Source organism: Trypanosoma cruzi (genome assembly GCF_000209065.1).
Source record: "Trypanosoma cruzi strain CL Brener chromosome Unknown tcruzi_1047053506067, whole genome shotgun sequence".
Taxonomy (NCBI): Eukaryota; Euglenozoa; class Kinetoplastea; order Trypanosomatida; family Trypanosomatidae; genus Trypanosoma; species Trypanosoma cruzi.
Genome location: NW_921142.1, coordinates 24808 through 47409, shown reverse-complemented (window position 1 = coordinate 47409; position 22602 = coordinate 24808). Strand labels below are relative to the sequence as shown.

The 22602-nt window shown below is 53.7% G+C and overlaps 2 protein-coding genes and 5 pseudogenes across 2 annotated transcripts, besides 10 other annotated features; all 7 read left to right on the top strand.

Annotated features, from left to right (window-relative positions):
* Window positions 1-15899: part of a sequence feature (areas not merged during assembly with more than two copies in the genome that could not be assigned to a particular haplotype) that runs on past the window's edge.
* Window positions 786-3296, top strand: Tc00.1047053506067.230 (annotated as a pseudogene).
* Window positions 5538-10196: a mobile genetic element.
* On the top strand, window positions 11127-12488 carry Tc00.1047053506067.198 (annotated as a pseudogene).
* Window positions 11437-11769: a microsatellite.
* Window positions 12719-12908: a sequence feature (A-rich).
* On the top strand, window positions 14759-15823 carry Tc00.1047053506067.189 (annotated as a pseudogene).
* Window positions 15900-15910: a sequence feature (areas merged during assembly that could not be assigned to a particular haplotype. This can correspond to areas where the two haplotypes were merged or to regions with more than two copies in the genome that were merged during assembly.).
* Window positions 15911-16716: a sequence feature (areas merged during assembly that could not be assigned to a particular haplotype. This can correspond to areas where the two haplotypes were merged or to regions with more than two copies in the genome that were merged during assembly.).
* Window positions 16016-16366, top strand: Tc00.1047053506067.179 (annotated as a pseudogene).
* Tc00.1047053506067.169 (mucin-associated surface protein (MASP), putative) lies at window positions 16645-17442 on the top strand (the record flags this gene model as incomplete). Its single annotated transcript, XM_813920.1, has 1 exon — window positions 16645-17442. The coding sequence occupies one exon, from the start codon at window positions 16645-16647 to the stop codon at window positions 17440-17442; it is 798 nt and encodes a 265-aa protein (XP_819013.1).
* Window positions 16717-22602: part of a sequence feature (areas not merged during assembly with more than two copies in the genome that could not be assigned to a particular haplotype) that runs on past the window's edge.
* Window positions 16978-17039: a microsatellite.
* On the top strand, window positions 18527-18946 carry Tc00.1047053506067.155 (annotated as a pseudogene).
* Window positions 21271-22059, top strand: Tc00.1047053506067.140 (mucin-associated surface protein (MASP), putative; the record flags this gene model as incomplete). Its single annotated transcript, XM_813912.1, has 1 exon — window positions 21271-22059. The coding sequence occupies one exon, from the start codon at window positions 21271-21273 to the stop codon at window positions 22057-22059; it is 789 nt and encodes a 262-aa protein (XP_819005.1).
* Window positions 21634-21677: a microsatellite.
* Window positions 22289-22455: a sequence feature (A-rich).

Sequence of the window (22602 nt, the reverse complement as noted above, 5' to 3'; positions counted from 1 at the left end):
GCCGTGGAGCGGCGTGAATGCTGAGAATGCACGCACAGGATTTTAGCTGCGGATGGTGATGGAGGGATGACGGAACACCGCAATTTGTTTTGTTTCTGTGCTAAGGGCATGATTATCTTGTCGTGCAGCAGTTGACGAATGTGGTGTGGAATTAAAGGTGCCTGGGAGGAGTGCAGATTCCCGCCCGGCAGCTGCACGTGCCGACGTGTTTCTCCCGCTGTTCATACAGCGACGGAGGATTCTCCGGCTGTGCGGGGCGATGTGCGATGGAGGGTGCGGGGAGAGACAACAGTAAAACGACTGGCGGCAGCGCGTGTGGGCGTTGCTCGGTGTGCTGACGCGTGGCAGAAGCACCCGCCATGATTCCTGTTGCTTCTGCTGTTGGTGGCAGTCGCTGTGTGTTATCGGTGCACTGTTCTTCCTTCTCATTCCGTGTGTCTGTGTGCGTGAGTTGTTGTTGTTGGGAGTGACTGCGGTGGGGATGATGGTGCCACACACTGTGGATGGGTGGCGGTGCGTTTCACCCATATTTTATTAGCCTGTTTTTCCTCTTTTTTCTTTCTCACACACAACGAAGGAAAGGAAGTAAGGCTAAACGCTAATCGCTACTGTGAAATTGTAAGGCTCTGAAAGGACCAACAGCACACACACAGCACACACAAACATATTTATATGCTCTCACGTGTTGCTGCAGTGAAGGCACCCCGCACACACAACCGTCGCTGCGTGACCGGATCCAGCGGAAGGAGGAGGGAAGTAAGAGAGAGTGAACCGCAGAGGCCCAACATGTCGCGGCATCTCTTCTACTCTGCGGTGCTGCTCCTCGTTGTTGTGATGATGTGGTGCAACGCTGGTGGTGCTGCGCAAGCTCCGGAGCAGCCATCTAAACCAAAGTTTGAATGGAAGAACGCCGATGACGAGGGCGGTGGTGTAACTGTGGAGTCTTTGGGTGCTCCCGGCCTTCTAAACGTGGGGAGTGACGTGTTTGCCGTCGCCGAGGCGCAGTACAAAAATAACAGTGAAAGCAACAGTTTTACTGGCATTGCTTCCCAACTTCTCCCGGAACAAAATGCTGACAAACCAATGGAAGTGCTAAAAGAAGTGAAAGATACGACACGAATTTTGGAGGAAGACGGTTCCGCAGACCCAAAGAAAGTGGATGTGAGCCGACCAACAACAGTTGTGAAGGGAAATGATATTTACATGCTTGTTGGAAAAAACAGTCGGACAGCTGCTGGTGAGAAGGGCGGAGCAAATGACGGGGGATTATTGCTGGTGCAAGGGGAAGTCTGTGAAGAAAATGGTAGTGGCAAAAGAATCAAATGGAAAGATACCACCGATGTCCCGCAAGCATCTGTTGGCGAACTAGAATCGTGGTCACGGCTGACTGGCGGCGGGGGATCGGGATTTGAGATGAAGGGCGATAAACTTGTGTTCCCAGTGGAAGGCACGAAGAAGGGTGACGCAGAAAAGGGTAAAAAGGCCGTTTCGTTGCTCATATACACCTTGAAGGACGCTAAGAATTGGAAGCTATCGAAGGAGATTCCTTACGGTGGCTGCAGTGATCCCTCCGTCGTGGAGTGGAAGACAAAAAACTCATGATGATGACTGCGTGTGACGATGGCCGCCGCAGGGTGTACGAGTCCGGTGACAAGGGGGAGTCGTGGACGGAGGCACTCGGGACACTCTCGCGCGTGTGGGGTAACAAAAAGGGCGAAGGTGGTGTTAGGAGCGGGTTCATCACAGCGACGATTGACGGTGTTGAAGATAATAACAGAAATGTGATGCTCGTTACTCTGCCGGTGTATTCCGAGGAGGAAAGTAATAAAGAAACGGGCAATAGAAAGGGAAAACTCCATCTTTGGCTGACGGACAATACGCACATTGTTGATATTGGGCCGGTATCCGATGATGACGGTGCCGCCAGCTCCCTGTTGTACAAAAGTGTTAAAAGCGGAGTTCAAGATAAGAAGGGGGAGGAGGAGTTGATTGCACTGTACGAGAAGAAGAAGGTCGACGCGGATAAAACATCACACAGTCTTTGGTCTGTGCTTCTTACTGCGCAGCTGCAGCGTGTGAAGGATGTGCTGGCGACGTGGAAGGAAGCGGACAACCGTGTCCCCAAGCTGTGCCCCTCAAGTGCTGGGGAACTTCTTTCAACTGGCAATGTCCGCAGAGATTTTAAGGTGACGGATGGGCTGGTTGGCTTTCTGTCCGGCAACTTCTCTGAGAACACATGGAGGGACGAGTACCTCGGGGTGAACGCCACAGTAAAGAAGAAAGAGAATACAGGGGCTGCGAGGGCAACAAAGAATTCCGATGGTGTGAAGTTCACGGGAGCGTGGGCGGAGTGGCCTGTTGGCAGTCAGGGGGGGAATCAGCTGTACCACTTTGCGAACTACAACTTCACTCTTGTGGCGACGGTGTCCATCCACGGTGAGCCGCAGGAGGGTCCTATTCCTTTGATGGGTGTGCAGATGAATGACAGCGGGAAGACTGTACTTCTGGGACTGTCGTACAACAAAGAAAGGAAGTGGCAGGTGCTGTGCGGTGACGGAACCTCTACTGAGCTCAGCAGCGGCTGGGAGAAAGAGAAACAGTACCAAGTGGTGCTTATGCTACGGAACGGCACCCAGGGCTCCGTGTATGTCAATGGTCATCGTGTGGGTGGGGATGTGTCGTGTGCATTGGGAAATAAGGATTCAAAAGAGATCTCCCACTTCTACATTGGAGGGGATGGAGAAAACGCAGACAACAAAGAAGGCGTGTCTGTGACTGTGACTAACGTCCTGCTGTACAACCGCCCGTTGGATGACACTGAGATCGCCGCCCTCAACCCGAATAAAGCTTCTACTCCACCTGCGGTGAATGAGCCTTCTCAGGGAACCGTGATTAAGACTTCTCCTGGTGGTCAAGGAAAGGAGGGACAGAGACAGTTGTTGGGGAGCAGTGATGTGAACGGTGTATCCGCTTCAACAGTGTCCAGTGCCAAGACTTCCTCAGGAGAAGAGGGGCCTGCAACCCCGTTGGCGTCAGAAGAATCTTTCGATGGAAGCAAAAATGTGGGTGGCGCTTCTTTTTCTGATGGCGACGCAACGGTGGAGACGGTGGGAGAGACGGATGGGCAGGGGGAGGACATCCATGCACAGGACGGCGAAGTAAAGGCTGCGGCACTCAGCAGCAGTCTCGGAAATGTGTCCCATGGGAATAACAGCGATGCCGGCACTGTGCGTGGGAGCGGACTGCTGCCGCTGCTTCTCCTTCCGTTGGGACTGTGGGTGTTTGCGGCTCTGTGAGGAGTGACTGGCTACCGCGTGGGACAATTGCAACCTCCCCAGCACCGACACACACGGTAATTAATTTCTCTTCTTTAGTAACTTTTTTTTTACTTTTTCCCTGTTTGCTTTGCTGTGCGTTTTATACCCCTATTTCTTCTTTTTGCTTTTTGGGGCAATCACGATGGAATTTGTTTTTTCTTTTCTACTCTTCCCTCTTTAATTGTTTCTTCTGCACTCTTCCTGTGGGGGGTGCCGTGTGTTTCCCGCCCAACTGCTCCACTCGCACACCCACCGACACGCTCATGACGACAGCCCTGTGCGCCTCGCCTGCTGCACGCATGAGGAGGGGCCGCGACGAACGGCGCGCTGAGGGAGCCGCGACGTGTGGGCGTGCGACGAGGGTCTGTGGGGCGGAGCACACATTTCTTCCCTCTTGTTTTGTTTTTATTGCGGCCAGGGCGGGCAGACACCCGCAGCGCCACCCACACAGCCACACCCTGCCGCCGTGTTTTTCTTTAAGGATTTGTTTTGCTTCTCGTGTTTATTTCATGCGGTGGCGCACCCTTCGGTGTCGGCCTCGTGAGCATTTCTCTCCCCTCCGATGATTTCTTTTTCTTTTGCTGCGCTCACTCTCCTGATGGAGTGACGCGACTCCCGTCATGTCTGCGTGCTTCTCTCATTCCCCACACACACGAGTGACTGTGCTCTGCGGGCCGCACTCACGCGCCGATGAGAGGGCTGAGGGGAGCAGCAACACGCGGATGACCCCATGAAATATAAACGATGTGCGGACACACGGAGGGTCGGACGGTCGAAGCACACGCAACCATCTTTTTAATTTTCTTTTGTGGGCAAAATACATACAGACAGTTTGGTGTGGCCACACGGCAGCCAGGCGATCTTTTTCTTATTTTTAAATTTGTGTGGAGCAGTAATGGACGATTTCTTTTTCATTTATAATTATTTTGTGTGATGGGGTTTACATAAGACGAAGGGGGACGTTTTTTTGTTTTCAATAAATATTGTGTGAATTGCCGCTGCTTGGGCTGCAGTGCAGTCATGAGTTTGAGCGGTCTTCTTCTTGTTGCTGTTTCCGTTATGCGTCTCCGCCGTACATTTTTGTGCGTCCCTCCGCATACTCTGCTCCCTCCTTTCTACGTCTTTGCTTTGTGTTGCTGCAGGCATACACACACACACACACACAAGATGCACATTGCAGTGGATATGAATGCACCTTTTGTAGTGCATGCTGGCAGTTGCGTGTGACGGCTGTTGTCTTCTTCCGTGGCCATGAGGAGGGGAGAGAGAGCGCACCCCGAGTCTATTTTCCTGCGGGTGTGGTGCACCGCGTGTGACTGCGCTGAGTTGGGCTCCGTGTCCCATTGATGGCGGGATGGCAGGAAATTTTGTGCCGCGTGATGGATGGATGAGGGCTCGCTTGCTCCGTGTGCGTTGTGTGGTGGCCGCGGGGTTTTGCCATTTCCCTGGGGCTGCGGGAATGAGCTGGGGGAGATGGTGGTGGATGTCTTCTCCTCGTGCATGGTGGGTGGCTGCTGGCGTTGTGTGCCCTCCTTGCGTGGATGCCGTCTCGTGGTGTGTGAACTGTGCGGCTGGGCCTGCTGCCCTCTCCTCATGTTGTCTGCGCTCTCTCTCTGCATCCGCTGTGCCTCGTCCCTCTCCCTCTCGTTCCATTCTTTTCCTTCCGTCTCACCGATCGGCTGACTGACACCAGCGACTCCACTACGGGCGATGATGACTGCGATGGTGACGGTGCGGCGCCGTGTTGGTCCTTGCGCTCTTGTGCTGCTGCTGCTCGTCCGTGTGCGTGCCGGCGGCAGGAGACGATAATAATGATAACAGCCGTCCTCCCAGCCCTGAGCTAGGGAAACCGGATCCTACAAAAACATGCCTGGTGCATTACAGCCATATGGTGGGGAGACCGGTGTGCCGCCGACAGAGAGTGGGAGAGACAGCGAGGAGGGTTTGTGAAGTGAAGGACCTTCGTTGCCAAAGGAAGCAGGCACAGCCATCACTGGACAGACACGAGTTCCGCCAGAGTCACTGAGTTCGGCTAGCGATAATCCAGAGCCACCAGGTTTGGCAACTCAGTCTCCACAAACACAAGGTGCGACCGGTATGTCAAATGCACAAAATAAAAGGGCGCAGTAAAATACCCAAGGTGGTGAGAATCATAAGTCACCGACATCAAATCAGAAGATCAAAATGCCAAATAGTACCATCAATAAGACTACAACAACGCTCTGGCTCAGCCGGCCACCTCAACGTGGTGCCGGGGCGCAGTACTCTTTGACAGGGAGGAAGCTAAGCGCCTGCTACCCATCCGCTGCGCACGGAGATGTGACAGACGCCGAACAAACGGGTCGGAAGGGCACCAGATGGAGCCATTTACATGGTTGTCCGCGGAGCGGTATTTCTATCCGCTGCTGAATTCCATCGGCGCTTATCAGCGCTATGCATACCGTTTGCGTGCCGTATGTGACGCGCAAATACAAATGTTACTGCTAAGCGGAGACATTGAGCAACACCCAGGCCCCATAGCAGTACTCCAGATGAACGTTTCTTGCCTCACGGCGGCTAAACTCGCAACATTAATGGCGCAAGGAGCAGACATAATGGCCATTCAGGAGACTTGGAAGTCGTCGGAGCAGATCGCCAGCTTGCACACTGGAGATTATGTGCTCTATGCACAGTCGCGCATCGGCAAGGGAGGCGGTGTGGCGGTGCTGGTGCGGAAAACTCTCCGCTCCAAGCGTATACCTCTCACCATCCCCCAGCGTGACATCGGCCTTGAAGTGGTGGTGGTCCAGGTTGCTCTGGACCAGAACCGTGATCTTATTGTAGCGAGTGCCTATATGAGACCACCACCGCAAGTAACGCAATCCTTCAGGCGGTTAGTGAACTGCCTTCCAGCCTCGTCGCCGCTCCTGCTGTGCGGGGATTTCAACATGCATCACCCACAGTGGGAGCCATTCTTGGAGACTTCTCCAAGCGAGGTTGCTGCAGAATTTTTAGAACTGTGCACGGATGCGGGACTCACCTTGGTTAACACCCCTGGTGAGATCACGTATGCCCGTGGCACAAGAGAACGATCCTGTATCGATCTGACATGGTCAAAGCATCTGACTGTGTCGGATTGATCAGCTTCCGTGTCGCCGCTTAGTGATCATTATATGCTGACATTTACGCTGCATCAGGCATTTAAGGATACCATACCTTCGGCACCTAAGCTTTTCTACAGTTGGGGGAAGTGCAAGTGGGATTTATTCATCAAGGACCTCGGCGCGCAACTTCCGGCATATGACTATAAAAAGCAGTCCACCGGCATTAAGGCTTTCACGAGAGCGCTTATAACTTCGTATCGACGACACTGCCCCCGCGGCATGCACAAGGACGGTCCCAGGCTTTGGGACGACACTCTCACGGAGGCAGAGCGGATTGCTACCGACAGCAAGGCCCGTTATCTGCATTTACCGACGCCCGACCGTGAGGCAGAAATGCAACGGACAAGGAGTCAATTCTTCCTCCTACTCCGAGAGCGCTTGCGCAACACGTATTCACTTCGCATCAGCAAGTTAAATCCAGGCGAGCCACTCGCATGGAAATACATTTCCGGACGAAAAAAGGCATCACTTCCGTCTCCCACATCAATTTTATTGGGAGGTGGCCAACACACTTATAAAACAGCAAGGAGAGCAGCGAATGCTCTCAATCACATCTTTCTTCCATTTCACCCCTCTCACAAGGCAGTAAGGCCTTCCAAAGGCATCAACAGACAGAGTACATCCTTGAACATTGTTTCTTCTTCTTTTTGGGCAGCAGAACAGCAACAAGTCTATCTCTACATTTACATCAGGGGTTTTGTTACTCCCCTATTGATGCACCTTTTAATTCTACGGAACTGCTTGCTGCGCTACGTAATACGCCGTATGGCAAGGCCCCCGGACCGGATGAAGTCTACAGTGAGGCACTGCGACATATTTCGTCAAAGGGTCTTCGATTCCCTCTTCGATGCATTAACCACAGCTGGACGACCGGTACAATCCCGGTTGAGTGGAGACGCGCTACCATCGTTCCACTCTTAAAACCCGGCAAGTCGCCGGAACTGCTTGAGTCATATCGACCCATCAGCCTTACTTCCATTGTGAGTAAGGTTGCTGAGAAAATGGCACTGAAGAGATTGCTTTGGGTGTGGACGCACACCCCCACCAGTATGCATATCGTAGTGTGCGTACCACGACGATGCAGCTGGCACACCTGATACACGAAGTGGAGCATAATAGAAATCAATATTTCCAAGTGAACCTTCCCAAGAAGAGCGGTATTGGCAATCAACTCCACTGCAGACCCCATCGGACCCTGCTGGTGTTGGTTGACTTCAGCAAGGCTTTTGACTCCATAGATCATCGAGTCCCCAGTCGCTTGCTGGCTAATATTCCGGGGGTGAATTGTAGAAGGTGGCTTAGAAACTTTCTATGTGGTCGCTACGCGAAGACACGAGTTGGCCACAGACACAGCGATCGGCGTCCCATGCTGCGAGGAGTTCCTCAGGGGTCCGTGCTGGGACCGTATTTGTTCTCCCTTTACGTACACCCACTTCTCAATCTGCTGAACAGCTTTGCGGGTGTCACAGCAGACATGTATGCGGACGACCTCTCTATTATCGTTAAGGGGCAGTCCCGGGAAGACGCCATTCCCACTGCCAACATGGTTCCCAAAAGCTGCATGCGTGGAGTCAGGAAAATGGCCTGGCCATTAACCCGTCAAAGTGTGAAGCCGCTTGGTTCACACTTTCCACGCACACGGAGTCAGATTATGATTGTGAGGGAAGGTGGCCGCTGGTAGTGGCTGGATGTCAAATCCCAGTCATGACCATGGGGGCATCGCGAACTACGAAGCTTCTCGGCATGGATCTCGATCCACGACTGACGCTAAATGTGGCGGCCACCAAGCAATGCGCTGCCACTTCGCAACGGATATCGCAGCTACGCTGCATAGCGCACAAAGAGGCGGGACCATCTCCACATGACCTACGCACGTTCGTCATTGGATACGGTGCTTCCAAATTACGCTATGGCAGCGAGCTCATATGGGCAGTAGCGACGGATTCAGCGAAGAATGAGATGCAGAAGACGTACGCAACTCTGGCACGCATTGTCAGCGGAGTTCCGAGCACTGTTGACCCGGAATCCGCACTGCTGGAGGCTAATATGCCGCCGCTCCACGTCCTTTGCCTGCGCGCACGGCTCTCCATATTTGAGAACACACGCGCATGTCAGATGGACTGGATGCGGAGACCCCCGCCTGAGCCGCCGCCTCGCGCCGGTTTCCGCATCTCGCCATTATCTCGGAACGAGCTATATGTCTTCGTAGACGCATACACAAAGGACTATGGCATCACCGAGAGCTCATCACGCGAAGAGCGGTTCTTTCGCAGCTCCATTCCTCCCTGGTTTGCGGCCTCCGCTCACCGGGTCACCATCGGTGTGGAACTTCCGATAGACCTCTCAATAACGGACGAAGAGGAGCTGATAAGGGAAAAGCGCAGAGTCAGCGAAGAGGCTCTGGCGCTGCACAGCCATCGTTCGTGGACACTTGCGACCGATGGCGGTGTCGACGTTCCCAAGTCAGCAGGGGTTGGAATACTGCTTTCATCCCTCAACTCATCGGAGATAATAGAAAAGGCCAGTATAAACTGCGGTGCACGCCCATGCAGCTACAGGACGGAATCCCGTGCGCTGCTTCTAGCCCTGGAGAAGCTGATGATTCCTCGTATCCGCCACAGGCATAAAGCCCTGCTTGTGGTTACGGACAGTCAGTCTCTTCTAGCGGCTCTAAACAAGGGCCCGCTCAGTCAGACAGACTGTGCGGAGGATCAGATCTGGCAGCGTCTCTTGACACTGACGCGTGCTGGCTGGTCCGTGCACCTGCAGTTTTGTTACGGACATTGCGGAGTACATGCTAACGAGCCTGCAGATCAGTATGCGACGCAGACTATGGAAAGTGGACAATACACGGAGCATGGAATCGCACCTTTATGGCATACGGATCTGCTGGCATGTTTTACTACCCAGCTCACCAACAAGTGGCGTAGTACCATTCGTCAAGACACTCATCGCTACTTGCTTTGCGGCACAAGGCCATCCGATCTCAGCGGTAAGGACCCGACCACTCAGGAAGTTCTCCACCGTCAGGAACTGGTTCACCTCGCTAGCGCAAGGTGCGGGGAATCTGAGCTCTGGGGCCGACTATACTGGGCCGTGAGAGATTGCACGAACCAATGCCGTTTCTGCAACATCTCACCGGAACAGTCTGCATATATGCGCTCCAACAACGATCCAACTGCACCGGGGACGGACACTGTTCCCCCGTCGGCAAGGGAGGAAGACGTCTCTCCAGTAAGGAGACGGACCGTCACACGCCGTCGGAAGGAGAAATGTCCGCACTGTGATTCCACATTGACGGGATTCTCGGGTCTCGTCAGTCACTGTCGGTCATTTCATCCGGAACATCCTCCACCGCTTCCCGAGCTCAAATGTGATTTCTGCAACATGGTCTTCCCCACACGGAGAAGCACCGCACAGCACAGAAGTCGCTGCGCACACAACCCAGACGCCACACGGCATTTGAACAGCAGTGCCAGGAGGCGATCTCTGCTGCCGCAGGATCAGCCAGCCTCCACAAGCACGCCAATTGGCCCGCAGGAAACCTTGCACCATCTGCTTCTAGGATGTCCAGGCACCTTGGCTGTGCGCCGACGGCTGGGCATTGAACAGGACCCCCGTCACGGAAAGTTCTCTCAATGGCAGTTGCTTCACAGGAAACTTTTCTCGTTGCTCGACCACCTCTTCGGCACCCAGATGGCATTGTATAGCTAGACGCGCTGGTGAGAGTAGGGAATATAATGACCTCATTACGTCCAATACCACCGATGTGTACGGGCGATGAGACTGTATCCATAGTCCTCGAGCACACGCCCCCGCCGCTAAGGAGCCCACAAACAGCGGCGCGTGCAGCAGCGCCACACAGACCACATCTTCTTTAAACAAAAAGATCTAAGCGAGCAGAGGAATCTAGTTCGAAGGTGACATGTCCTTCCCGACGGTGAGCAGCGGCGAATGTATCACCTCGTGTGTGGAAACACCACTGCTGCTTCTGTTTTTGGGACTGTGTGTGGTTGTGGCAGTGTTCTGAGCCACGGAGTGTGGCGTTGCGACTTCTCACAGAGAATATGCGCCGCGTTCCCTGCGGGCCTTCTTTTTTTGGTGTTCTTTTTAATGTTGTTTGCATGGAACAATGGGAGTACCTTTTTCTTTTGTTTTACTTAATGGTCAGTTGCTGCGCACCGTCATGAGCGAATTGTTTTCCCTCTTGATTGCTTCTGTTGCCTACACGCGGTACAGGCCCCACGGCTGTGCGTTCCACGGAGGACACAAAAGGAGGAGTGGAGAGACAGGCCGGATGCCGCATGAAATGTGTGGGATGTTGTGTTGGCTTGTGGAACAGTAATGTTTTTTCCTTGTGCAGGTACTGTACGCATGTACATATAAACACAGTCCTGCTTTGCTGCATGGCGTATGAAATGATGGTTCTGCTGAAGTGTATTTTTTTTTTTTGGAGGAGGAGACTCCCGTTGGGCACCCAACTACTTTTTTTTGTTTTGGTATTGCTTTTTTACTTCTGGTGTGCAGGTCAGTGTGCGTTCCTCTGCAGGGCTGCTGCCGTTGTTTACTGTGCGTGTTACTTTGTGATTTGTCTTTCCTTTTGCTTTCACTCTGCGTTGACGTGTTGTTAGTTTGTGCTGAAGGCCACACGCAAGTGACAGGAGTGATGGCGGTGATGATGACTGGCCGTGTGCTGCTGGTGTGTGTCCTCTGCGTGCTGTGGTGCGGTGCCGGCGGGGTTTATGCGAGGAACCCTGACAACAATTCACTGGGCGGCTACATGGCGTCGAGAGGGTTTGGAAGGAATAAGTCGTTTTTGTCAAACGGATCTATTAAAAACTTATCCACACCGCTTTTGCTGTCAGCATCGTTTATCTCGGCTATGCAAGCCGAAGCTCATGAAGAAGTTCCTTCTGCAGGAGTTACTAATTTACCTTTAAGTGGAGTCGCGGGTCTTAGTCCTGCTTTTTCCGGCCCTGCCGCTGCTGTTCCGGTTCCTGGCCCTGGTCATGGTGCTGCTGTTCCTGTCCCTGGTTCTGTTCGTGGTCCTGGTGCTGCTGTTTCCGTTCATGCTGCTGATGCTATTTCCGGCCCTGGTCCTGCTCGTGGTAATGCTTTTCCTGGTCATGGTACTGCTATTCCTGGTGCTATTCCCGGTTATGGTGCTGCCATTCCTGGTGCTATTCCCGGTGCTCCTGCTAATATTCATGGTCCTGGTCCTGTTCGTGGTCCTGATGGCCCTGCTGGTCCTGCTTTTTCCAGTCTTGATGCTGCTGGTCATGGTCGTGATGCTGCTATTCCTGGTCCTGGTCCCAGTCCTGCTATTCCTGGCCCTGGTTCTGCTCGTGGTCCTGCTCTTTCCGGTCTTGGTGCTGCTGGTCCCGGTCTTGGTCCTGCTATTCCTGGTCATGGTCCTGCTGGTCCCGATCCTGCTTTTTCCGGTCTTGTTCCTGCTGTTCCCGGTGCTGGCCATTCTGTTGGTGGTGGAAGTGAACCTCTGGACTCTCGCTCTGTCGTTACTTCCTCAAGTCAAGGTGGCAATGGAAAAACAGCCCCGGTCAGTGTTTCATCCGATGAGCGGATTGCATCCCCAGAAGAAGTTTTGGCACAAAAAGAAACAGGGAGTCCGCACACCTCTTCGCCCGAAGGACAGCCAACGGTGTGATCCAACACTGAAAAGCAAGGAAACAATTCTGCCTCAGCAGGGGGTCACAGTCTTGGCCACGACGCCGCGGGAGATGAACTCCAAGACTCTTTGGAAGGACAAAAGAAAAATGACCATTCACAAACGAACGAGACAAAAAAATCATCAGGGGACCAAATTACAGAATCCCAAAGCAGTGGAGGAGCACTCTCGGAAGTATCCAACACAACAACGCATGGGATAAAAACTCAACAGCCAAAGACAAATTCAGTAAATGAGAAGAACTACAGTCAAAACACGGATGCATCCCACACCACCTCCCCTCTTTTGCTTCTTCTTGTTGTTGTTGCGTGTGCGGCTGCGGCTGCGGTGGTGGCCGCGTGAGAGTGAGGGAGAGAGAGCCGTGCACCGCCCGCACACACACTCTTCCTTCTCTCTCTCTGTGTGTGTGTCCCCTTGCATGGACTCTCGCCCTCACCTCACCCCACGAGGCGCACACAATAATGTGCCCATTGTATATATGCATGCACACCCATGCAGGCCCGTTGGTGCTCTCTTTTGCACGACACGCACCGCTGCCGTCCTGCCTGGCTGCATGGGCGGAGCACCGTAACTGTTTCTGTTTTTGTTCTCTTATGATTGTTTTAGTGTTTTTAATTTTTCTTTGCTGTTTACTTTAAAATAATTCAAACTTTTTTTCGTTTTTTCTGGTTTTGTGATTTTTTTCTTAATTTTTTTTGTTTTTTTTGTTTGTTTGTTTTTACTTTTTGTGCGTTTGTATATCCCCATTTCTTTTTTGCTTTTGGGGCAATCACTATGGACGTTTTTTCTTTTCTACTCTTCCCTCTTTAATTGTTTGTTGCTGCACTCTTCCTGTGAGGGGTGCCGTGTGTTTCCCGCCCAACTGCTCCACTCGCACACCCACCGACACGCTCATGACGACGGCCCTGTGCGCCTCGCCTGCTGCACGCATGAGGAGGTGCCGCGACGAACGGCGCGCTGAGGGAGCCGTAACGTGTGGGCGTGCGACGAGGGCCTGTGGGGCGGAGCACACATTTCTTCCCTCTTGTTTTGTTTCTTTGCGGCCAGGGCGGGCAGACACCCGCAGCGCCACACACACAGCCACACCCTGCCGCCGTGTTTTTCTTTAAGGATTTGTTTTGCTTCTCGTGTTCATTTCATGCGGTGGCGCACCCTTCGGTGTCGGCCTCGTGAGCATTTCTCTCCCCTCCGATGATTTCTTTTTCTTTGCTGCGCTCACTCTCCCGATGGAGTGACGCGACTCCCGTCATGTCTGCGTGCTTCTCTCAGTCCCCACACACACACGAGTGACTGTGCTCTGCGGGCCGCACTCACGCGCCGATGAGAGGGCTGAGGGGAGCAGCAACACGCAGATGACCCCATGAAATATAAACGATGTGCGGACACATGGAGGGTCGGACGGTTGAAGCACACGCAGCCATCTTTTAATTTTCTTTTGCGGGCAAAATACATACAGACAGTTTGGTGTGGCCACGCGGCAGCCAGGCGATTTTTTTCTTATTTTAAATTTGTGTGGAGCAGTAATGGACGATTTCTTTTTCATTTATAATTATTTTGTGTGGTGGGGTTTACGTAAGACGAAGGGGGACGTTTTTTGTTTTCAATAAATATTGTGTGAATTGCCGCTGCTTGGGCTGCAGTGCAGTCATGAGTTTGAGCGGTCTTCTTGTTGTTGTTTCCGTTATGCGTCCCCGCTGTACATTTTTTTTGCGTCCCCCACACACTCTGCTCCCTCTTTTCCACTTCTTTGCTTTGTGTTGCTGCAGGCACACACAACCACACACACAAGATGCACATTGCAGTGGATTTGAATGCACCTTTTGTAGTGCATGCTGGCAGTTGCGTGTGGCGGCTGTTGTCTTCTTCCGTGGCTATGAGGAGGAGGGAGAGGGAGAGCCCTGCCCGAGTCTATTTTCCTGTGGGTGCGGTGGTTGTGACGGTGGATGTGTCGTGTGCTCCGAGTGACGGCAGCCTGAGCTATCGTGTGTGTGTGGGGGGGCGTGGAAGAAGTGTTCTGCTGCCGGTGCTGAGGCTCAGTGTGAGAATTATACGTTCAGTGGCTTTGGTGTGCACATGCATGGCGGGAATGGTGAGCTGGGTGCTGTGTGCCATGTGGCCAATGCGGTGCACACATGTAGCAACTGTGCTGCCAGCTGTGCAAGGAAAGAAGAGGGAGTCACCGTTGCCTTCAAGATGAATGTGACGACACATAAATACGCCGGCCCTTATGAATTGTGGTGGCGTCAATTTCCCCCGATGGAACCATCCATCCGCCTGCACGGAGCAGCGATGCTGACCGTACGGCATCTGTCGGTTGCCGCCACCCCGTGAAGGGAAGGATGACACAAATTCTGGCGAGACAACTGCGCCGCAATTGAATGCTGAGCCGTCACGTCAGAACGAGGATTGGCGACAGTCTGCGGCGGCTGACGGACCCAACACCGTCGATCCGAGTCCCGCATCCAACACGGCGACCAACACGTCCGTGACGAGGCCTGAGTTTGCTTGCGTTTAAAATATCAATATGACCCCGGCACCACCCGGAAGGAGGCCCACGCCTGTCACCGAGCCGCAGGGGAATCCTGTTGGTGATGCGATGAGTGGTTTAATAAATGTTGAGTTACTTCAGGGAGTCGATCTATTTGTGCCGCAGACGACGCTAGTGCAGCCGAAGGATGGGACTGTTCCAGTTACGACGAGGGATTCATTTCTTCGCCCTTTCTCATCAGTGCTGGTGGAGTAATTGGTGCTTTCGCCGAGGGTCACATGGATGCCGAATATCAAGGTGGTCAATTAATTATGTCCTTTTCTTCTGCTTTTGTTGCGGGGTACATTGACTCTGCGTGGAATTGGTCCACTGCTGTTGGTGAGGTCAATAAAAGGTATATGGAGGGCACACACTGTGCTTGGTGCAGCGGAGGGAGAGGAGAGTTTGGGTGTTGTGCGGCGGAGCACAACAATCACGAAGGGCCACGGAGTTTTTCCTCTTGCGGGAGGCTCTGATGCGTCCTACGAAGGCGGGTGCTGGAGAGAGGACGGCTTGGAGCCGAAGCTGGTTGTGGGCGATGTCACGAATCCCACGGGTGGCAAGCGGAGTGGACGGATCGAATGTGGCGACCCCAAACCACTCTCGAAACTGATCTCTTCTGCTTCTCACGAAGGTGACTGGACGGAGTTCATTGCTTCTGGTGGCGCAGGTGTTGTGATGGAGGATGGCACGCTTGTGTTTCCTCTGATGGCGAAGAATGAAGCAGAAGATGTTTGATCCATAATCATTTGCTCGACGGACAACGGCAGTGCCTGGGCGTTCTCTGAGGACATTTCCCCTGCGAAATGCCTTAACCCCGCGTCACCGAGTGGGAGGGATCGCTTCACATGGTTGTTGACTGCGAGAGTGGCGAGAGGGTGTAGGCGTCGCGTGACATGGGGACAGTGTGGACGGAGGCCGTCGGGACACTCTCAGCCGTGTGGTTCAACGCCCGATAATTCTTTTTTGATCTGAGCCTGCATGTGGATGCCCTCATCGCCGCGACCATTGAGGAAGGGAAGGAAGGTCATGCTGTGCATTCAGAGAGGGCATGCCTCGGGGGATAAAAGGGCCACTGCGCTCTGCCTTTGGGTCACGGACAACAACCGCACGTTTTCTGTTGGACCGGTTGCCGTGGAAAATGCTTCAAAGTGGAAGACAGAACTGAAGGACTGCGGTATGTAATTTTATTTGCCTCGTCCCTCTTGTTGCTGCCGTTTGTGTGCGGGTGAGTGAATGGAAGGAGTGGAGATGTGCGAGGGAGTGAGGGTGGCCGTTGTTTCCGCACATGTGGTCTTCCACTCAATGGTGAAACCTCTCGTCAGCCTCTTGCAGCACCAGGCCGTGGACTGAGAGGATGGGAGGTGTGCTCCAACCACAAGGAGGACAAGAAGATGCAGTGCGTGACGGCCAACCTGACTGGTGTGTGGTTGCAGCGCATGGCAAACGTGCGCCAGTACGCGTTGGGCGTTGCGCTCATAATTTTTGAGGAGAGGCGGCACGACATTGTGGCGCTGTGTGTGTTGCGCAGCCGGGGCATGCCGGCGATTGTGAGGGACGTGGAGGACACGGAGCTGTTCGACTGGGAGGAAGTGGCGGACTTTTTGGCGCAGCGGGAGCGCATGACGGCTGCGTGTGCTGGGAGGGCCCGACGATTCCGAGGCCTGTGCTGGAGGGGCGCGTGTTGAATTGAGCGTGGCGTGCCTGTGAGGGACTGAGGAGAGGGAATAACAGTAATAGTGAAATTGTGGCAGTGTGAGGAACGGGTCACGGGCGAGGATAAATTCTTTTTTTTTTTTCGCTTTTGATTGTTGTTGAACCGCGCCCACCCAATTGTTGTTGTGGTGCGTGACTCTCGTTGCTGGATGGGACTGTGCGTGTTACCGTGTGACTTGTCTCTTCTTTTTGCTTTCACTCTGCTTTGACGTGTTGTTAGTTTGTGCTGAAGGCTGCACGCAAGTGACAGGAGTGATGGCGATGATGATGACTGGCCGTGTGCTGCTGGTGTGTGCCCTCTGCGTGCTGTGGTGCGGTGTCTGCTGTGGTGAACCATCTGGACCACCTTCTTCGCCCAGTAAAGACAAGGAATCTCAAGATGACGAAGTGACCACAGCTGTCGCTGGAAAAGGTGGCCAAAGCGGTGGACCGGCAGCGCCTCAAGCAGCAGCACCAACGGCGTTACAATCACAGGGAGCGGCCCCGGGCCTGTCACAGGCACCACCATCCGGAAGTGAAGCATCAGGAACGGCAAGTCCAACGAAGGAGAGCAACGATCAAAAATCCAAGAGTACTGAAACCTCCGATGAACAAGACGAAGAAGACGAAGACGAAGAGGAAGAAGAGGAAGAGGAAGAAGAAAAGGAAGACGCAGTTGAGGAACAGGAAGAGAATGGTGCGAAGGAAGAGGAGACAAGGAAAGGAGAAGCCGTTACCGCCAACACAGAGGTGATCTCAGCAGGCAGTCAAGAGCAGCCAATTTTATCTTCTGGTGCGGAGGGAGCATCGAATATAACAAATCCCAACAGCACACAAACAACTGGAGGCGATCATCCAGCAGCTGATGGTGCAGGGACAGCAGAGGGAAAACAAAATGAAAATAAAGATGCCAATCCGAAAGAAACACCAGTCGAAGCCACAGCCACGAAAAATACAACGGCGACGACTGGCGACGGTGACGGCAGCACCGCGGTCTCCCACACCACCTCCCCTCTTTTGCTTCTTCTTGTTGTTGTTGTGTGTGCGGCTGCGGCTGCGGTGGTGGCCGCGTGAGAGTGAGGGAGAGAGAGCCATGCACCGCCCGCACACACACTCGTCCTTCTCTCACTCTGTGTTTGTGTCCCCTTGCATGGACTCTCGCCCTCACCTCACCCCACGAGGCACACACAATAATGTGCCCATTGTATATATGCATGCACACCCATGCAGGCCCGTTGGTGCTCTCTTTTGCACGACACGCACCGCTGCCGTCCTGCCTGGCTGCGTGGGCGGAGCACCGTAACTGTTTCTGTTTTGTTTTTATTGCATTGAGTGGGCGACCTCTCTCTCTCTCCCTCTGTGTGTGTGTTTTGCTTTACGGGAGCAATGAGAGTGTGTGTGCGCTGGTCGTCCCACGCTTCGGCTTTTTGTTTTTTGTTTTGAATCTTTGCTTCTGTTGTGGTTGGGTGCACCCATTTTACTTTCATTGATTGGTTTTCTTCTTAAAGTGCGGATGGCTGAATATTCCCTTTTGTATTCTCCTGTTCTTTGTTTCTTCCCACGCAATCGGTCCTTGTTGCTTCAGCGAGCCACGAAATATTTGCCTAACACCCACATCAATGGCTTACTTGCTCTACACCCCACATTAGTTTGAGACGCTGGTGCTGCTGCATGTGATGATGTTTGTGGTGTGATTGCCGGCGGGTGCTTTGCTGTCACTTTGACGTACCCTCGATTTGTTGAATATGTGATGCGTGCCGACAGCACGAGTTGGATCCGCGTTGTTGTGAGGGACGCACCCTTTTGAGCAGTTGGTGCGCTGCAGCCATACACCTTCATTGGGAAGGATGGATGCCCATCCGCATCAACGTATCCACAAGGGACCTGGATGATGCCGGGAAGCATTGGATCTCAGAGAGGTACTACGCAATGAATTCATTGAATGGCAATTGCGAGTGTGAGGATGACGTTGTATCCTCTGCGCACGGGATCATTCTCGAGAATGAAGTTGTCCCTGATGCTTTCAAACTGCATGCGGATTGTCTGCTCGTGCAGCCACTGGAGGGTCCTTTGATTGTGCCCCCATTTGCCACGGGCAGCGTTTGCAGTCGGTTCACGGTGCGTGCTGGGCATTGTTCCACTGGTGTTGCCAATGCTGACATGGTGCTGTGCGTGGCATAGCGCTGTCGGTGGTGGTGCACTCGACGACTGCCGCGATGGCTGCGAGGGAGCCCCGCGACCGCGACGACATTGATGGCATGGAGCTGCAGGATGGCGATGGTGACGGGAGGACGCTGGAGTCGCACTGGTCGCAGCGCCACGCGAAGGATGAGTGGATGGCACCGATTGGTTGTGCCGTCTGCCGCACGGAGCTGACGCTGGCCGCACCGGCTGACCTGGGCTGCATGAGGGTGAAGTGGGAGATGGCGGAGCCGATGCGCTGGTGAAGGAATTCGTGCTGTGCGCTGCTGCAGAGGAAGTGCTCCGCACCGAACATGAGTGAATATCCCCACATTTTCTGCGAAGCGGGCGTTCATGCCAGACGCTGCACGTTGGATCGGTATTCGAGTGGTTGGTGTGTAGACGGAGTATCCATGAAGGGTCAGCAAAACGCCCGATGGACAGCTGCCCCATCATTGGTCCCGCACCGGATGTGAGAAATGCTGCCGCTGTTATTTGGAGGGGAGAATATTTGTCTGCGGTGCCTGGGGACAAGCCCGCTTCGTGGTGTCTGGACACGCCTCCCACCAACACGACGGATGCGAGGGACCCGGAAGAAACATACATCTCGGTGCTGCCATGCATGCGGCATTGCGGTGCCTCGGCATGCGGGTGCGTCTGAGAGTGACTGAAGAGGGTAACGCCCGTTGTGCCCCATGCACGGCCGAGGCGACGATTACGTGGGTTGCTCCGCCCTACGACGAGGGAAAAGCTATATTCCGTGACCACGCGCAGGTGTGCACGATATCCGCCACCAGCGGCAGCCTGCTTCCAATGGTTTCGTGGGGTGGCGATGTGAGAGAGGGTGTGGAGCAGGACGGTTTCACTGGCATCTACTGAACAAGCTTTGCCACGGGCATCCGTCCCCGATCCAGAGAGCATTGGGACCGTCCATGACACACCACCGAAGTATGTGGACACGGCTGCTCCCCAGAAGCATCCGTCGCCAGAGAAGAGGGAAGTCGCCTCAGGTGCCACGACGGCAACGGAGTGCGCTTGCCCAGTGTCACCGCGGGTGCGCCGCAGGAGGCGGAGAAGGAGAGCGATCTTCCGGACATCGACGATGTGGCCGCCGATGGTGTGACGTCTGTTGTGGGACAACCATTATGAGATGAGGCCGCCAGCGACAAGGCCGGTGGCGGTGCCACAGCCACGGGACCAAGAAGCCCTGATGCCGCTGATGACGCGCAGGGCGCCGTGGACCCTCCGCCGAGGGAGGAGGAAGCGGCGGTGGTGTGCGGGGGTTGGGAGGCAGACATGAAGGACGCCCCGCCTCCGATCCACGGCAGTAACACTGCGGCTGCTGCTTGTCCCTTTCCGCTGCTTCTTCTGCTTGCCGCTGCCGCCGCGGTGCCAACACTCAGCAGTGGGTGCAAGAGAGAAAGGCCTATATCAACTGGCATGTTCCTATCAGTATATACATACGCTCTGCTTGTCCGTATACTTTGTACCAGGGACATGCTGTATGCACTCTCCCTCTATTGTGTTGGTTGCTGATGTGGCGGCACCACGCGTGCATTATGGGTTGGGATAAGAAATTGTTTGACTTCTTCTGGAGGATACTGTGCTGTGTTTGTGTGCGTGTACGAGGGATCTGTGTGGTTTTGATTTCCCTATTTTTATTTAGCTGCTTTGGCATTGTGTAATGATACTTCCCTTCTCCATTATGTGTGTTCTGAAGTGTTGCTAGGGCACCGGGAGTGGATGCCTGTGGACGCACGCCGTGCATTATGCGCCTACATTGGTGGGAGGGGAGACTGACATAACTGGCGGGATTCAGTAAGGCGCTTTTTGCCCACAGACCCTGCAGCTGCAGCAGCCTGAGTGGCGCCTTGCATATGGACGTGTGGATTGTTTTTCTCTTGCGAGGCCTTTTACTGCGTGTCATTTTCCGCTCGGGTACCGTGCCCGTGGCAGCAGCGGCGGCATCAAAAGGGCTGTGTGCGTGGAGAGTCCTTGATTGAGTGCCTGTCTTACTTCTCTGTTCTGTTGATTGATTGTACCGTGTGCCGGCCAAACGGTTGACATGACGTTCTTCTGACGGCGGGGTCCACGTGAGACGATGTTGCGTCGCGTGCTTTGTTGCGGGTGTGTGATTTCCGCAACGGTTTTTGGGCGGTTGACTGTTGGGTCGTTGAGGGCGGCGTGGCGACGGGTGTGGATGGACCCGATTGTGTGCCGTGGCTGTTCGTGCGGGGGAGCCGCGGGAAGGAGGAAGGCGGCGGAGCGATGGACTCACGAGGAGTGCGGTAGCGTGCAGCCATGAAGATTGGCGACAGGGAACTCACTGCCGCTGTGAGTTGCCGTGTGTGGTGTTTGTTTCCGTTATTATTACTTGCGTTGTTGGATGTGGCCGCTGTGGGGGAAGACTGTTTTTTGTTTCTTTTTCACGCCGTTCTGGGATCCTTTTCCGCACCGGCATCACTGTGTTCCTGCCGTACTGTTGCCCCCTCTTTCCCTTCCATTTTTGGGGCAGCTGCGGGTGGGTCTTACATGCCGTGGAGTTGTGTGCCGTGCTGTCCGGTGTTTCATTGTTGCCTGTTCTTCCTGCGTGCACGCGTCCCCCATGCTCATGACAACAACCCTCATGCAAACGCTGCTCCTCCTTTTCCATGCTGCTGATGTGTGTGTTCTTCTCATCCTCCTCTCTTTATCCCTCCCTAGACTGTGTGTGCAGCCGTGATGATGACGACTGGCCGTGTGCTGCTGGTGTGTGCCCTCTGCGTGCTGTGGTGCGGTGTCTGCGGTGGTGAACGAGCTGAAGCAGCTCCAGGTTCTTCGGATAATGCGTCAAGTGAAGAGAAACCTCAAAGCGACAAAGGAGAGACCACAGGTGTTGCTGGAGGTGGTGGCCAAAAAAGTGAACAGGCAGTGCCTAAAGCACCAGCATCATCAAAGGCGCCAGAATTGCCGGAAGTGCAAACGAACTCGCCACAGGCAACACAACCCGAAGGAGGAGAAGCACCAGAAACGGTAAATCCAACGACGGGCAAAAAGGATCAAAAAGAAGACGATAAAAAGGAGAAAACTGACGAAGCCGAAGCCGAAGATGACGAAGAAGAAGAAGAAGAAGAGGAAAAGGAAGAGGATGATACGGAGGAAAAGGGAGAGACAATGAAAGAAGGAGCTGGTACCGGCACCACAGAGGTGATCTCAGCAGGCACTGAAGAGCAGCGAAGTTTATCTTCTGGCGCGGAGGGAGCATCGAATATAACAAATCCCAACGGCACCCAAACAACTGGAGACGATGATCCAGCAGCTGATGCCGCAGGGACAGCAGAGGGAAAACAAAATGAAAATAAAGATGCCAATCCGAAAGAAGCACCATTCGAAGCCAAATCCATGAAAAATACAACGGCGACGACTGGCGACAGTGACGGCAGCACCGCGGTCTCCCACGCCACCTCCCCTCTTTTGCTTCTTCTTGTTGTTGTTGCGTGTGCGGCTGCGGCTGCGGTGGTGGCCGCGTGAGAGTGAGTGAGAGAGAGAGCCGTGCACCGCCCACACACACTCTTCCTTCTCTCTCTCTGTGTGTGTGTCCCCTTGCATGGACTCTCGCCCTCACCTCACCCCACGAGGCACACACATAATGTGCCCATTGTATATATGCATGCACACCCATGCAGGCCCGTTGGTGCTCTCTTTTGCACGACACGCACCGCTGCCGTCCTGCCTGGCTGCATGGGCGGAGCACCGTAACTGTTTCTGTTTTTTGTCCTCTTATGATTGTTTTAATTGTTTTTAATTTTTCTTTTGCTGTTTGCTTTAAAATATTTTGAACGTCTTTTTTTCCAGTTGTGTGTTTTTTTCTTAATTTCTTTTTATTTATGTGTGCTTGTGTTTGTTTTTACTTTTTATTTTTCTTTTCACTCACTTCCCCATCTTTTCTTTTTGCTTTTGGGGCAATCACTATGGACGTTTTTTCTTTTCTACTCTTCCCTCTTTAATTGTTTGTTGCTGCACTCTTCCTGCGAGGGGTGCCGTGTGTTTCCGCCCAACTGCTCCACTCGCACA